This window comes from Lissotriton vulgaris, chromosome 12 (assembly GCF_964263255.1).
Source record: "Lissotriton vulgaris chromosome 12, aLisVul1.2, whole genome shotgun sequence".
Classification (NCBI taxonomy): Eukaryota; Metazoa; Chordata; class Amphibia; order Caudata; family Salamandridae; genus Lissotriton; species Lissotriton vulgaris.
The window spans coordinates 542,901,429-542,918,325 of NC_141700.1; the positions used below are offsets into that span (position 1 = coordinate 542,901,429).

At 46.1% G+C, this 16,897-nt stretch overlaps 1 protein-coding gene across 2 annotated transcripts in view; it reads left to right on the top strand.

The window, feature by feature from the left end:
* The window catches only part of ARHGEF11 (Rho guanine nucleotide exchange factor 11), a 1,046,032-nt gene that overhangs the window by 951,473 nt on the left and 77,662 nt on the right, over nucleotides 1–16,897 (top strand). For both annotated transcript variants that reach the window (XM_086945337.1, XM_086945338.1), the window contains exon 37: nucleotides 16,328–16,762. In XM_086945337.1, the coding sequence (XP_086801463.1) occupies nucleotides 16,328–16,762 (435 nt within the window). The remainder of the gene's footprint in view (nucleotides 1–16,327; nucleotides 16,763–16,897) is intronic.

Consider the following 16,897-nt stretch of genomic DNA (forward strand, 5'->3'; position numbering starts at 1 on the left):
GGAGGCTGTGCATCTTTAGGTGTGGCTAGTTCGGCCAGGGATTTTTCTGGTGACACACCACTTGGCAGGTTCCTTGAACACCAGAGTGGACTAAATAAGGCATCAAGCCTTGCAGATCTAGATTGGCAGCTACATACGGAGCTGCCCCTCTATTCTTTTCTGCCAGTGGGGAGATCCCTGGCTCGAGGTTTTCGCCACTGCCGAAAATGCAAGTCAGCACTTTTGCACGTTGGAGCTTCTCACCTGGAGACGCAATCCACGTAGTTTTGGAACTCTGGACTTCTGTACACGTTCCTGCCAATACATCCCTTGCCCCGAGTTCTGTAGAAGATCAGGACCGACTGGGCCCAAGTCACCTTAGTGTCTCCAAATTAGGCACAGAAAGAATGGTATTCCAAAATCCTGGGCTTGAGCTTTTGTCCCTCTATCAGGCTGCATCTTTGGGAGTATCTCCTGTAGCAGGAGCAGGGCAGGGTTCTATACCAGAAACTGTGCAATCTACACCACCATGTTTGGAGAGTGAGCTGTGACAGATGAGTCCTTTCAGCCTTCATGCCAAAGTCATGAATGTCATTTTGGCATCCAGGCATCCCTCAACCAAAACTGTGTACACCTTGCGTTGAAATATGTTTTTGTTCTTGGGTGCTACTAAACAGATGGACTCAATCCATGACAAACTGTCCAAAGTTCTGTTGTTTGTGTTGTCCCTTTCCAAGGCCAAGGCCTTTCTTTGGGCACTGACAAATGGAACCCGTCTGATCTTTTAGCCTTCTTACAGTTGCCAGAACAGCCATCATTATTTAATATCCTATTGTGATGCATTTCCTTAAAGGGTTACTATATATGCCCCCCCCCCTTTGTGTTTGGTCTGCCCCAATGGGATTTAAGTTTGGTCCTCACATTCCTCATGTGTGCTCCTTTTGAGCTCCAACGCAGGTGTCCTCTTGCCCTCCGTATCGTCAAGAATGCCTTTAATGTCGCTATATAATCGGGCTACAGATACATGAGTTGCAGGCTCTTTCTGCTAACCTGCCCTAGAACACGTTCTATGCATAAAGCTGGTTCTGAAGACTTGAGCCTCCTTCCTTACAAAGGTAGTTGACTCTCTTTCGTGTTGGTAAGAACATCAGTCTTCTGGTTTTCTTTGCTTCACCTCACCCTTCCAAGGAGGATGAGAAACGCCACTAGTAAGATCTGAATAGGGCACTCTGGTTCTTCAGTGATCGCTCCAAAGAACTACGTGTGGACGATCAGCAGTTTATCAGGTTCAGTGGAGCAAAGGCTGTGCAGAAACTCGCCATCTCCCGCTAGATCTTACACATCATTCAAATCTGCTATACAGTGGCCAAAAAAAAACTCCTGAGGGCTAGCAAGCTAATTTACGTGGGCCAAGGCTTCTACCACTGCGTTGGCACATAGGGTGCTGGTACTTGACATTTGTCAGGTTGCGACTTGGGCATCACAGAATAGGTACACAAGGCATATCGCCTAGACAATCTGGGCTGCCAGGAAGGGCACTTTGATGACTCTGTCTTTAAGGTTGTTTTTCAACTTGATCTGTTAATGGACCCAACACCCAGGAGGAATAACTTGGTTATCTATTCAAAAGGTGAGGCATCTGTGCTTAAGTCTTTATTTGAACAACAAGTGGTTTACCTTCGGTAACACTTTTTCTGGAAGAGATGCTATCTAACTGCAGATTCCTCCATGATCCTCCCACCTTCCTGTTCCGTGAACTGGTCTCTACATAAAAAGATCTACATTTTGGAATCTGCACACTGTTCACAACCAATCTGATTGACTCCACCACTGTAGTCATGGATTCTTCATAGAAAGCAACTGATGTCAGCACACTTTGGCGACTTGTATATAGGCCCGCATATGTCACATCTGGTGCGGAATGACGACAGAGCAGAACTACTGGCCCCACCTTCCAGCACACATTTACTGCTGATGATTTTCCAGATCCAGTCTGGCTCATGGGGGAGTATTCAAAGTATTCAAAAGTCGAGGAATCTGCAGTTATATAGAGTCTCTAGCAGAAAGGAGTTACTGGAGGTAAGTAACTTGTTCATTTGGCATCATTTCAAAAAAACGTTTACTATATCACTTTTCTTAAGTATTGTCCCTATTTTAATATGTAAGAAAATGTTAACTTGTCTAGATTGCAGAGTTAAGAAATATCATAGACTTCATTGTCTTGCGAGGGAGAATGGGTCTTTGGGAATTGAGAAAAAAATGTTTCCTAACTTAGTCATAGAAGACCCAAACCTGTGTTGAATATATAATTGGAAGTTCTTTTTTCCTGGTGCAAACGTTATGTCTGCAGAGCATTATATAATGTTTAATATGGTTATAATCTTGTAAAATAGGTTTTTTTTTAATATCAGGGGACTATATTATATTATTTAGTTTTTTGGTTTGGTGTTAATTCTATATAGTGCAGAATACACATCTAGGAGTGTCAGTATGTTGATAGGAAACACATGAAACGTTATACATGTATAACAACACATTACATTCATGGGGAAACCAAAATAATGTGGTAATTTCAAATTATGTGTGAGTGAGTCTTAAAGGGTCAATATGGCATACATGTGAAAAAGAGAGAAAATAAAATTGACTCGTGTAAAAATAATAAAATACATGAATTGATTTCTTCCTAAATTGATGAGGGTGTTGAGAGGTATGGTTTAAGGATTGCCTTTCATCATAGACTGTAAGGCATCAGCATTTTGATTTTTTTCTATTCATTTTCTATGCTTGTGGTCTGGTGGTCCTCATGGAGAATGTTGTCTCAGATCATCTTCATTTTGTCATTTTCTGTCCTTCTCCATGAGCTTTTCGATTATTTCTGATGGTGCAATTGCCTTGGGCAGTTGACCTCTGCAATGTGTAAGTGCCCTCAAAACTGTTACTTGCAGAGCTCCATATGAAGCACCGTGCAATGAAAATAGAAAGACTTCTATGCATTTGTTAAAAATATTGTGTAGTGCTCCATTCCATTTCACTCATCCCAATCCCTTTAACACAAAACAATATAAAATAGCTAAATTATGGAAGTATGTAACACTGTATAGAAACAGCTAAGTGATTTAATGATGTTATACCTAGTTTTTTGCCTTCAATGGTGTCCTCATGGCAGCACTTACCAGAAATACTACATTATTAATTTCAACCTCCTTTTTCTTCTTCTTTGTTTTTAACCATGGTGGAGTGTCATTTTCCTACCCTGAATACCCTACCTTTGTTTCTCAGTACCCATGAAACCTAGACGGTGTCACTTTGTGCTTCAGTTGTCACTCAACTTGACTGCATCTACACATGTTCCAGCTGTAGTATAATTAATGTAAAATACATTGGGATAGCAGTACCCTATGAATTAACAGCTTAGAGGAAAGTCTTTGTAAAAGTAGTTCCCGTCAGTTTGGCAATTTTTTAACAAAAAATATAAAGTTAAATCATATTGGTGGGTTGAGTCTATATCCGCTCTCCACACCATTTGTGTTTGAAATTATAGTGGAAAAACTATAAAATAGAGGACACATCTAGTTCTCCAAAGTACCTAAAGGGTAAGTCTGTCTTGAGTTGCTCGATCCTTGTTCATGGCAAATACCGCTAACTCTGAGACTCTATCTTTTCCTAATAGTGCAAGCCTCGCTGATGGATTTCATGATATAGACCTGTAAATAAACTTCCCAAATGGGTTGCCATATAATTGCCTGTACACTCTTCGCAATCTCCAGTGTCCATGTTATTCTATCACAAACTGTGTAGCTGTCATGTCATTGGTGTATATACTACTTCATGTTTTCTTGATCCTGTCTGACAATTCATATGACCTAAACCTTATGTTCGAGGCATATGAGCTGCAGATACTACACTTAGCATTAGATCGCCACCTGGTGTTGGGCTCGGATGACTGCATGTTGTTGTTGTCTTGGAAGAAGTCTTTTGTAGTCACAAGATAGGTGACTCCTCTCTTGAACGATAGTGCGCATGGGCTCCATCCTTAGATTGTTTTTTTCCACCACTGGGTTCTAATAAACTTTTTCCGCTCCGGCTAGAAATAGACTTTTCAAGCACTTCGAAGCGCAAAAAACGTATTAAAACTTTACCAAACTACCTTCCATTCGACTTGCATCGTTTTCGACTCCATCAGCTCGCTTCAGGTCGTCCACGCGGTCTGTTGGCCTATCCACGCCGTGAGGCCTACACCACATGGAAAGGACGCCATTCAAGAGATGCCCTGAGTGTGGAGCAAAGTTTCCACACAGTGACCACCACGAGGTCTGCAACCTGTGCTTAACGCCAGACCACGACGAATCCAGCTGTACAGCCTGTGCGTCCTTTCGATCCAAGAAAACCATCCGAGATCGGAGGGCCCGTCGACACTACATGCAGAGATGAGCTCCGGAACCGGTGGATATCTTCGACGAGGAGGTTCCGCTCGTTCCCGAAGAAGATTCCGATGATCTCCAAATAGTATCAGAGGCAGACGACTCCATTCCATCGGGTCAGCGCGTGAGTACTACTGCCCCTGCACCACACACAGCACCCAGATCGAAGGTAAAGGTCAACACTCCGCCTACGGGGCCCAGTCGCGGCCGAAAAACCACTTTGAAAGCCCCGCCATCGCGCCCGGCTCCGAAGAAAGTAATTAAGCCTTCCGGTAGCTCTGTACCGAGCAAGCCGGATGTGCCGATCCCACCAGCTCCCTCGGCACCGAAAGAAGTCTCGGCTCCAAAACCGTCAACTTCTAAAGACAAAGGTATGAAGCCAGCATCCGACGCCTCAAAGCCGACGAGACCAGCTTTCACTCCGAAGCCATCGTCTTCGGTACCGAATCCGACAAGGCCTGATTCCGATGCGCCCAAGCACTCGAAACAGCCTACGACACCGAAAACAACATCGTCGGTACCGAAAACTACGCCAAAGGACATTGTAACACCTCCTAAGGCTAAAGACACACTGCAACCTCGTCCGGAACCGAAAACACCGGTGCCGACTAGGGTTCCACAAGGGGAAGACCTTTTTCAACCAGATAATCTGCAAAAGAAGATCTACATTGACCCAAAGACAGGTCATGTATCCACTACACCACACAAGAAGAGGAAGGCAGATACAACACCCACACCTGTAGTACCTGCCAATAAGAAGGACTCTGCCACATCTCCTATGCACCCTTCTTCTCCTATTCTTCCTTCTCCTTCATCCCCTGTTCCTCTTAACAATTCACCACAGGTTTCTCCTCCACATTCTTCTCTTCTGTCTTCACACTCGCCTTAAAATGATGATGAGTATAGTTTAGGGAGAGGGATGGACCCAGATGAGCCTTTCCCATACCCTGTAGATGATACAGACTGGAAGTACCCAAACCCACAGGATGTGCCAGATATCCCTGACCCACAGTCATATCCATCGAAACCTTCTCCCCCAGAAGATAACATTGGTTTTGGTCCCCTGCTGAATAGAGCTGCCGTTTACCATGGAGTCACTATGCGTTCTGATGAGGCAGAGGAAGATTTTCTGTTAGACACATTTGAACAATCGCAAAGATCTGTTCAAATTCTTCTCATGATTAAAGGGGTTATCAAACATGCTCCAGAGATATACTTAAAGACCCTGTACGGACTAGGATCCTAATCCCTAGAATTGAGAAAAAATATAGGCCTGCACCTGCAGATCCAGCATACATTAAGGGACAACTACCATTAGATTCACTAGCTGTGTCGAATGCGAGGTAAAGGGCAAACTCACAAACGTCAGGTGAGGCAAAAGAATAGCTGCGCAAGCTACCAACATATGGCCTATAGCTAACACACAAGCCCTCCTTTCAAGATATGATAGGGCTCATTACGATCAGTTACAGAAACTACTAAAACATCTACCTGACCAATATAAAGAGCAGGCAAACGACCTTACACAAGAAGGCAAGCTAATTTTGAATGCCTCGATCAAGTGCGCACTAGATGTGGCAGACACTGCATCTAGAGCTGTAAACACTAGTGTCCTACTTAGAAGACGTCCGTGGCTACGCATTTCAGGATTTAAACAGGAAGTGCAAACTACCATTTTAAATCAACCTTTTAATCAAAACCAACTGTTTGGACCAGAGGTAGACACAGCACTTGAAAAGATGAAGAAGGACACAGATACTGCCAAATCTATGGGAGCTTTACAGTCCACATAAACTAAAAGTTCCTTTCGGCGCTCCTTCTACAGAGGAGGCTTCAAACAGACTGGAGCAGACAATACAACATCCTTCAAATCTAACGCACAAACATCCTCTAACAAGGGATATTTTAGAGGAGGATATAGAGGAAACAACAACAAAGGAAGAGGTCGGGTAACCACAATAATCGAACCTCTTTCACTACAAAACAATTACTTCCCTCTGCTTCCCCGACAGCATTCCACTCCTCTGGGGGGGCAGATTTAACACAATTCCTACCTGTTTGGAATTCCATCACAACTGACAAGTGAGTAAGACAAATTATCCAGTATGGCTACTGCCTGGAACTTATAGCAACCCCTCCACACATACCACTCAGGCAGCGTCCAATGTCTGCAGAACACCTTACTCTGCTCGAACAAGAAGTTCTGTCGCTTCTTCAAAAGGACGCAATAGAAATAGTTCCTTTACAACAGCAAGGAACAGGGGTTTACTCGCTAAATTTTCTAATACCCAAGAAGGACGGGACACTAAAGCCAATTCTCGACCTCAGGCCCCTCAATCATTACATACAATCAGATCATTTTTATATGATCACTTTACAACAGGTGCTCCCACTACTGCAACAAGGCAATTTCCTTACAACACTAGATCTAAAGGACGCCTACATTCACATTCCAATACATCCTGCTCACAGGAAATATCTAAGGTTTGTACTGGAAGGACATTATCAGTTCAAAGTCCTTCCATTTGGAGTGACAACGGCATCAAGAGTATTCACAAAGTGCCCAGTAGTAGCAGCACATCTCAGGAGACAATAAATACATGTCTTCCCTTACCTAGATGATAGGCTCATAAAAGCCAAGTCATTCAATCAGTGTGTCCAACACACACATCAGACAATTCAAACACTGCACGACTTAGGGTTCACAATCAACTACACCAAGTCGCACCTGCAGCCCTCTCATGTACATCAGTATTTAGGGGCTACAATAAACACGTCTACAGTTCTAGCGTATCCCAGTCCAGCAAGGATACAGAGCATTCAAGCCTTAGTCACAAACTCCCAACATCAACACTCTCTCCAAGCCAGAGTGTTCATGAGACTAATAGGCATGATGGCATCTTGCATCTTCATCGTACCATATGCAAGACTGCAGATGAGTCCATTACAAGAATGTCTAGCACGACAGTGGAACCAGGCTCAAGGGCAACTAACAGACCTGGTGTTGGTAGACAGCTGCACACATCGCTCTCTGCAGTGGTGAAACACCAAAAACTTGACAAAGGGGCGGACGTTCCTCGAACCTGTTCCACAAATAGTACTCACAGCAGACGCATCTCTCACAGGATGGGGAGCCCATCTCCTACATCATACGACACAAGGACAATGAACCATTCAACAACAATTGTTCCATATCAACCATCTAGAGCTGCTAGCAATATCCTTAGCACTCAAAACATTACAAGTACAAAACAAAGCTGTCTTAATCCGGACGGACAACATGACAGCTATGTATTATATACAAAAGCAGGGGGGGACCACTCTCTACAACTGTCCCAGCTTGCACAGAACATTTGGAGATGGGCCATTCCACATAATATATATCTGCTAGCACAACACCTTCCAGGAGTTCACAATCAGATAGCAGATCTGTGAGTCGGCAGACACAACAAATTCACGAATGAGAACTACATCCGCAAATTCTTCAACCTTTTTTCCACAAGTGGGGTCATCCAGACATAGATCTGTTTGCCACACAAGAAAACGCAAAATGCCCAACCTTCTCCGCCAGGTTTCCACACCCGCGGTCCAAGGGCAATGCGATATGGAGGAACTGGTCAGGCAGATTTGCGTACGCTTTTCCGCCACTACCACTGATACCATTAGTAGTACGCAAGTCTCTCAAATTAATCCTTGTAGCTCCCACATGGGCACGCCAACCATGGTTCACCACACTGCTAGAACTATCTCTAGTTCCACACCAAAAGTTACGCCTCACACCATCCCTGCTAACGCAGAACCATGGAGGCATCAGACACCCAGACCCAAATCAACTGAATTTAGTGATCTGGCTCCTGAAGTCTTAGAGTTTGGTTATCTTAACCTACCACCAGACTGTATAGACATCATTAATGAAGCCAGGAGTCCTACTACCAGAGCTTGTTATGCTGCTAAATGGAAGAGATTTGCCATTTATTGCAACAATAACCAAATTGATCCCCTGGACGCGTCTATCCAGAATATCATTTGCTACCTTTTACATTTACAAAGATGTAACTTAGCATATTCATCCATACGCCTGCACCTGGCAGCAATTGCATCATATTTACAAAACAGAAAACATCTGTCTCTTTTTAAAGTGCCTGCTATTAAAGCATTTATGGAAGGATTAAAAAGAATCATTCCCCCCAAGTTACCACCTTCTCCAGTGTGGAACCTAAACGTGCTTACAAGACTCATGGGACCTCCTTTTGAGCCTTTACACAAATGTGAATTGCAATTCCTCACGTGGAAAACAGCTTTCCTTATTGCTATTACCTCTCTTAGAAGAGTAAGTGAGATACAAGCTTTCACAATACAAGAACCATTTTTAGAACTACATCGTAACAAAGTGGTTCTAAGAACTAATCCTAAATTCCTTCCAAAAGTCATTACTCCTTTTCATTTAAACCAATCTGTAGAATTACCTGTGTTTTTCCAAAACCCTGATTCTGTAGCAGAAAGAGCTTTACACACACTAGATGTTAAAAGAGCTCTTCTCTACTATATAGATAGAACTAAATCTTTTCGAAAAACAAAACAATTGTTTGTGTCTTTCTCTCCACCTCATAAAGGCAACCCCATCTCTAAGGGTGGAATTGCCAGGTGGATTGTAAAATGTATACAAATATGCCATAAAAAAAGGTACATTAACAGTTCCTCCTAAAGCGCACTCCACACACAAATTAGAAGCCTCTATGGCTTTCTTAGGAGCATTCCCCTACAGGACATATGCAAGGCAGCAACATGGTCTACAACACACACCTTCACTAAACACTACTGTGTTGATGTGCAAGCCAAGCAGCAAGCTGCAGTAGGCCAAGCTGTCCTTAAAACTCTCTTTCAAACTACTGCAATAGATACAGGTGACCACCGCTAGGGAGACACTGCTGCACAATCGATGCTAAGTGTTGTATCTGCAGCTCATATGCCTCGAACGGAAAATGCTACTTACCAGTATGCATCTGTTCTTGGCATGTAGAGCTGCAGATTACTACACGCCCTCCCGCCTCCCCGGGACCTGTATCTGTTCCAGTTTTTATCTTACTTAGATGCACACGCATGGACATCCTTTTCTTTACTTCTACTAACTCCATCATTCTCCAGTATTACATCTTTCATAGATTCACATGCTTGTATCTTCCCCGTCGTCATGGTGGGAGTCTCACGGTAACAGAATGACCAAGCAGTATCATAGAGAAGAAAAACTGCATAGAAAATCCCCATAGGGGCTGTATTATTTGGTAAACAGACCATGTCTTTGTTTTGGTCCAAAAGCTAGCCAATCAGAATTGCTGCCCTGCCCTCACACTCCCCAGCAGCAGCTTCCTGCCTCAGATTTCCAACCGCCTTCGTGTGAGAAAGGAGTCTCCCTGAGCTCTGCTCAGTTTTCTTCTGTTTCCTGTGTGAACTTTTGACCCTTTGGGAATCTGTTTACCGCCTTCTACCTTGAGGTATTGTGTGTATTCTTTTTGCTTAAGATGGCTGAAAGCTCTAAGAAGAGGCTGTTCAGGCCATGCAGATCCTGTGGGAAGGCCAGACTCTTCTCTGAGGACCCACATGAGGACTGCCTTTATTGCCTCTACCCTAAACACCTGGTGAAGTCCTGTAAGCTTTGTAGAAAATTTTCTGACAAAACTAAGCGTGACAGGGAGGCAAGATTACTGTTGTGGCTTCAGAAGAAGAAGGCCACTCCAGGCTCAGATTCTGAGGAAGAATCTTCTCACCCCACTCCTAAGAAAAGAAAGGCCTCTGTTTCTGTGGAGAAAGTGGAGCCTAAAAGGGGTAAATCTGAAGAAAAATTGGCATCATCTCTTCCTATTACTCCTCTGGGGAAGCAGTCTAGTCTTAAAGGTCCTGGATCTGCACCTTCTACCAGTTCGATGGTTTCTGCTCATAAGTCTGTGGTGAAACCTTTGATTCAGTCATCTTCAGCTTCATCTAAGGCTGCGTTGACGACCACGACGTCTACGGCAACGACATCGATGAGTAGGATGTCTCTGTCAGGCCCGTCGACGATGACGACAACGACGACTTCGTCGACGACAGGTTCGATGCCCCGAATGTCGACGGGGGTCCCGTCGACGAAGGTCCCGTCGACGAAGGTCCCGTCGACGAAGGTCCCGTCGACGAAGGTCCCGTCGACGAAGGTCCCGTCGACGAAGGTCCCGTCGACGAAGGTTCCGTCGACGACAGTCCCGTCGACGAAGGTCTCGTCGACGAAGGTCCCGTCGACGATGGTCCCGTCGACGGAGGTCCCGTCGACGATGGTCCCGTCGACGATGATCCCGTCGACGGTGGTTCCGGCGACGAAAATCTTACTTTCGACGGCTAAAACTTACAGTTCTCCTCAATCAAAGACCATGATCTCCATACGCTCTTTTCAGTCGACAAGAGGTGCGGCTACCATCAGTAAGTCCGCGGAATTCACCTCTTGGACAAAGATCTCTCCATTGCCGCCATCATCGCTGTTGGAGCAGGATTCGGAGGGAGAGGAGTCCTCAGGCGCTGCCTACAGCCCATCTCAGCTTCAAATAAAAAGTCAGGATACGGATGAGGAGGAAACCTTTACCTTCCAGGACAGGCCACAATCTGCCAGATATGAATCATTCCAGGAATCTGGTGCCTATGAAGATGAAGAAGAGCAGCACGAGGACTCACGGGAGGAGGAACGTCAGGAGACAGTTTCCATACCTCTCACCCTTGTGTCTGACCTTAGACTGATGCTGAACGACTACTATCGTCGCTTCCCGGAGGCGAACTCATCGCAGCCAGCTACGCTCACGCCTCCCACGCAGACGCCTAAGCAGGCACATGCCCCGCAAAATCAGGGAGTTCAATCTCCGCAGGTGGTTACCATTAGGGATGACCTAACGGACTCTGAGGAAGATGAAGAGCCCGAAGAGGGAGAGCTAGTCCATGATGCCTCTGGCAAGGAATGGGACGAGTACGTATTGCCTTCAGCTGCATCGCCTGAACCACTCAAATCTACCTCCCCTCCTCAGGACATCGGAGGCTTTCACGATATTATGGAAAGGGCGGCCAAGAGATTTAGTCTGGAGGTGGACGTACAGGAAACGGATTGTTTCTTGTACGATTTCAAGGACGATAACAAGAAGTCACTCCGCTCAATACCTATTATCCCGCATTTATGGGAGGAAGGCCTCAGGATTCTAAAAACACCAGCCTCCATAGCGGTTTCAGTTCCGCGAATTGAAAAGAAATACAGAGCTCCAGAATCTACGGCAGCCTGCCTCATTGGTCATCCCAGGCCGGAATCGGTGGTGACACAGGCGGCGCAAAGAAACTCAAAAAACCCGGTGGCTACGTCACTTGTGCCACCAGACAAGGAAGGGAGGAGAATGGATGGAGCGGGTAAGAGGTTTGCGGTCATGGCAGCCTCTACCATTAAAGCGGCGAATGCGATGGCTCTGCTAGGCCGCTACAACAGGCAGATATGGTCAGATCTGGCCCCCATCTTATCGGCGCTTCCAGATGATCGGAAGGAAGAAGCGGCAGCCCTTCTCAAGGAAGGAGCAAAATCAGCAGCTGAGTCTATCGACATCGCCATGGATGTTTCGTCCCTAGGCTTCAGGCAAATGGCAGGGGCGGTCTCGCTTCGCAGACAAGGCTGGCTAAAGGCGACCTCTTTTCGACCAGAAGTGCAGGCGAAGATTGTCGATATGCCCTTCGATGGTGAGAACCTGTTTGGGAAACATGTCGATGAGGCACTGCAAGGCATAAAGTCAGACACTGATACGGCTAGAGCGCTGGGATCTCTCCAGCAGGGAAGGTTTCAGTCCTTTCGGAAGAGGGGCGCAAGAGGACAGTTTAACCAACGATCCACTTTTCAGTCTAACCGATATCAGCCGTACAGTCAGCAGGGATATCGTCAGTTTAACTCCAACAACCAGTACAGGTCCTCCAACTCCTCTTACCAACAACAGTCCAGAGGTAAATCCAACGCCAGGGGGAAAAATCAGCAGTCTAATAGACGTCAATGATTTCAGGCAGGCGCTCCCCACAATACGGATCCCGGACAACGACCACTATCTGTCTCAATACTACGCCAACTGGATGTCCATAACATCGGACAGATGGGTCCTGGACGTCATCAGCAGGGGCCACACACTGGAATTTGTGGAAATACCACCGGACCACCCTCCAGTGCTCAGGCCCAACCATCATCGCAAAGAAATGCAGATGGAAGTTCTCTCGCTCCTACAAAAGGGAGCCATAGAGGAAGTACCTCAGCATCTCAGAGGGAGAGGCTTCTATTCACATTTCTTCCTCATCAAAAAGAAACAGGCCCAGAAATGGAGACAGGTATTGGACCTGAGGGATCTCAATCATTACATAAAAAAGATACCCTTCAGAATGTTGTCGTTGCAGGAGATCTTGCTCATGTTAAAGGGCAAAGACTACTTAGCGTCCTTGGATCTCATGGATGCGTACTTCCATATTCCCATCCATCGGAAGCACAGGAAGTATTTGAGGTTTGCTGTGGAGAGTCGCCACTTCCAGTTCAAGGTCCTGCCGTTCGGACTCAAATCAGCCCCGAGGGTATTCACCAAATGCATGGCCCCGGTGGCGGCCCACTTAAGGCTACAGGGCCATTACATCTACCCATACCTGGACGACTGGCTGGTGACAGGTCCATCTTTCAGGGACGCAGCAGAAGCTCTACGGAGCTGCGTCCGGTTGTTTCAGCGTCTAGGCCTGAGAACAAACCTGGAGAAGTCCTCGCTGACTCCGGCCCAGGGCATACAATTCTTAGGGGCATGGATATGCACCAAGGAGGGAAAAGCCTATCCGTCAAAAGATCGGATCAGAAAGATCAGAGGACTGACGACTTCTCTACAAGCAAAAAAGTCCACTTCCGTGAGGATTTACAAGTCCATGTTGGGGATGATGTCATCCTGCATCCCGTTGGTGCCAAACTGTCGTCTAAGGATGAGACCTTTGCAGGAACAACTCGACGAGCAGTGGGTACAGGCCAGCGGAACCTTCGAGGATCGCATTACCATCACGACCAGTATGAAGGTGGCCATGTCATGGTGGAAGATCCTGAAAAACCTAAACCAGGGACTGAGTTTCATTCCTCGGGATCACGACTTCATGATGACGACGGACGCTTCACTGAAAGGATGGGGCGCGCATCTTCAAGAGCTGGAGATTCAGGGCCTTTGGTCAGATTGGGAAGCTCAGCTTCACATCAACATGTTGGAGCTCAAGGCAGTATTCCTAGGGCTTCAAGCTTTCCTTCCCAGAATACGTCAGTCGTCAGTACTGATTCAAACAGACAGCACCACGTCCATGTTCTACCTGCTGAAACAGGGCGGGACGAGATCCAAACAGCTGTCAGCTCTGGCGCAAAGGATCTGGAAGTGGCTCATATCCAACGAAATCTCGATCCAAGTCCAGCATATACAGGGAGTCCTCAACACTCGGGCGGACGCCCTGAGCCGCACTTCCAATGCGACACACGAGTGGGAACTTCACGACACTCAGATTTGCATTCTGTTCCAAAGGTGGGGCACTCCCACATTAGATTTGTTCGCGACTCAAAGCAATTCAAAGTGCACTCACTTTGCGTCAAGGTACCGTCAACAGGGATCCATGGGAAATGCCTTCCTCTTGGACTGGACGGGAAGGTTTGCATACGCGTTCCCTCCGTTCCCGTTGATTCCGCGCATCCTGCGCAAGATGAGACTGGAACCGTGCCGGATCATAATGATTGCCCCAGCCTGGCCAAGGCAGGCGTGGTTTTCAGACCTCCTTCAATTGTCGAGGGGCGACAACATCCAGCTACCGACATTTCAAGACCTCATCTCCATGGAGAAAGGCCAGATTCTGCATCCGGATCTACGCTCTCTAAAGTTGTCCGCATGGAACCTCACGAGCGTGAATTTCAGGACCTAACTATTTCGCAAGAGTGCAGGCATATCCTCTCACAAGCGAGAGCGGTATCCACGAACAAAACATATGCAGCAAAATGGACCCGGTTCTGCCACTGGTGCAACAGACAAAGCTTGCATCCTTTCGAGGTTCAGCCTGAGGGTATTCTGCCTTACCTGCTCTTACTATCAAAGTCAGGCCTTTCGCATGCTTCAGTCAAGGTGCACTTAGCAGCAATATCAAGATTCAGGCGAAAGCCAAACGAACCATCTCTCTGGTCATCCAGAGTAATAAAGGAATTTATCAAGGGACTTTTTCGAGTCTTTCCACCCATCCAACGACCACCTGTACCGTGGCACCTGAATACAGTACTATCACAGCTTATGAGGCCACCCTTTGAGCCCATACATAAGACAGACTTGCAGTTCCTGTCCTGGAAAACAGCCCTCCTTCTCGCCTTAACATCGGCAAGGAGGGTTAGCGAGATCCAAGCCTTTTCAGTGGAGGAACCTTTTCTACAATTCCGTCAGGACAGGGTTATACTGAGAACTAATCCTACCTTTATTCCCAAGGTGGCGACGTCTTTTCACCTGAACGAACCCATTATTCTACCTACTTTCTTCAGCAAGCCCTCATCGGAGGCAGAAAGGGCCTTACACTCTCTAGACATTTCAAGATGCCTAAAGTTCTACATTGAGAGGACAAAGCCGTTCCGTAAGTCCAAGCAATTGTTCATCGCTTTTGAAGGGCAGAGAAAAGGTCTTTCATTGTCGAGACTGAGTATTGCTAGATGGATATCCTCAGCTATCCTGAAATGTCATGACAAAGCGGGGAAGCCGCTACATTCTAAAGTGCAGGCGCATTCAACGAGGAAGATGGCGACCTCGATGGCCTTGTTCGCAGGAGTGGCACTGCCAGATATCTGCAGGGCAGCAACGTGGAAGAGTGTCCACTCATTTACAAAGCACTACTGTCTGGACACTGCGTGGAAGGAGGACACGGCAGTGGGTCAGGCTGTTCTGAAGCGTCTATTCCAGTAAGGTATGGCCTAATGGCACATTGTTTTTTGCTATACAGTACTTTGATGTGTAATTACATGCATTTATCGTATTGCTGATGTTTTTCATAGCTATTATTATGTCATTGCTGTGCGGCAGAGCTTCCTTCTAGGTTCTGTCCTGGAAACGCTACGGATATGGTGAGCACTGCTTACTACTCTGATACAAGCATGTGAATCTATGAAAGATGTAATACTGGAGAAGGAATTAGTTACTTACCTGTACACTATAGTTCTCCAGTATTATCTTTCATAGATTCACATGCGCCCGCCCACCTCCCCGTTTCTCAGGCAGATCTTGTTTCTCGGAATTTATCCTTGTCTCTCACTCGGGGACGGAAATCTGAGGCAGGAAGCTGCTGCTGGGGAGTGTGAGGGCAGGGCAGCAATTCTGATTGGCTAGCTTTTGGACCAAAACAAAGACATGGTCTGTTTACCAAATAATACAGCCCCTATGGGGATTTTCTATGCAGTTTTTCTTCTCTATGATACTGCTTGGTCATTCTGTTACCGTGAGACTCCCACCATGACGACGGGGAAGATACAAGCATGTGAATCTATGAAAGATAATACTGGAGAACTATAGTGTACAGGTAAGTAACTAATTCCTTTCCCATCATCGCGAAAAACAATCTAAGGATGGGGCCGATGCCCATGCGCACTATCGTCCAAGGGAGGAGTCACCTATCTCGTGACTACAAAAGACTTCTTCTAAGATGACAACAACATGCAATCATCCGAGCCCAACACCAGGTGGCGATCTAATGCTAAGTGTAGTAATCTGCAGGTCTACATGCCAAGAACAGATGCATACTGGTAAGTAGCATTTTCCTTTTCTCAAGTATTTATAAGTAGCATTGTGTAAAACAGAATAATATGGATATCTTATGTTTGACAGTGGGAGAAAAACTCACATGGTCCATTTTTCTTACAGTTATGAGTCTACGGCATTTGATTCTGCGGAACCTTTCACCACACAGTGACTGTGACTTTGGGAGGGATTTGGAACTCGCATCTGAGGATGACCTGACTCCCACACCCTCTCTGGTTGGAGGGAAGGGGCACCCATGTGACACTGTGACAGTCCATCAGGATACACGGTTAGAGACTAGAGATGGGTGTTATCCAGCTGGAGCTAAATGTTCCACCCAAGGAGATTCAGAGAGCAGCTCTGAGAGCTGCAGGACTCATATAGATACTGTAGATTGCCTTAACTTAAAAGACATGAACAATACGGGTTTGGGAAGGCAGCAGTACCATCAACAAGAGAGAATTAATCCGCATCTAGAGTCTCAACCACTGGAAGCACAGGTACTCTTGGAGGAGCGGTGTTCGCATGGACGAGGCAGCTTTAAAGTAGTGCGCAAAGGTAACACACAAAATTATGCTTGGTATTCTTGATTTCTAATTTTGTAAGCATCAAGGACTCTTACGCTTTTGGATCAAAGATAGTAATGGCCTATACGTTTTGCTCTTAAATGTTGCATATTAATTTTGGTTTGGT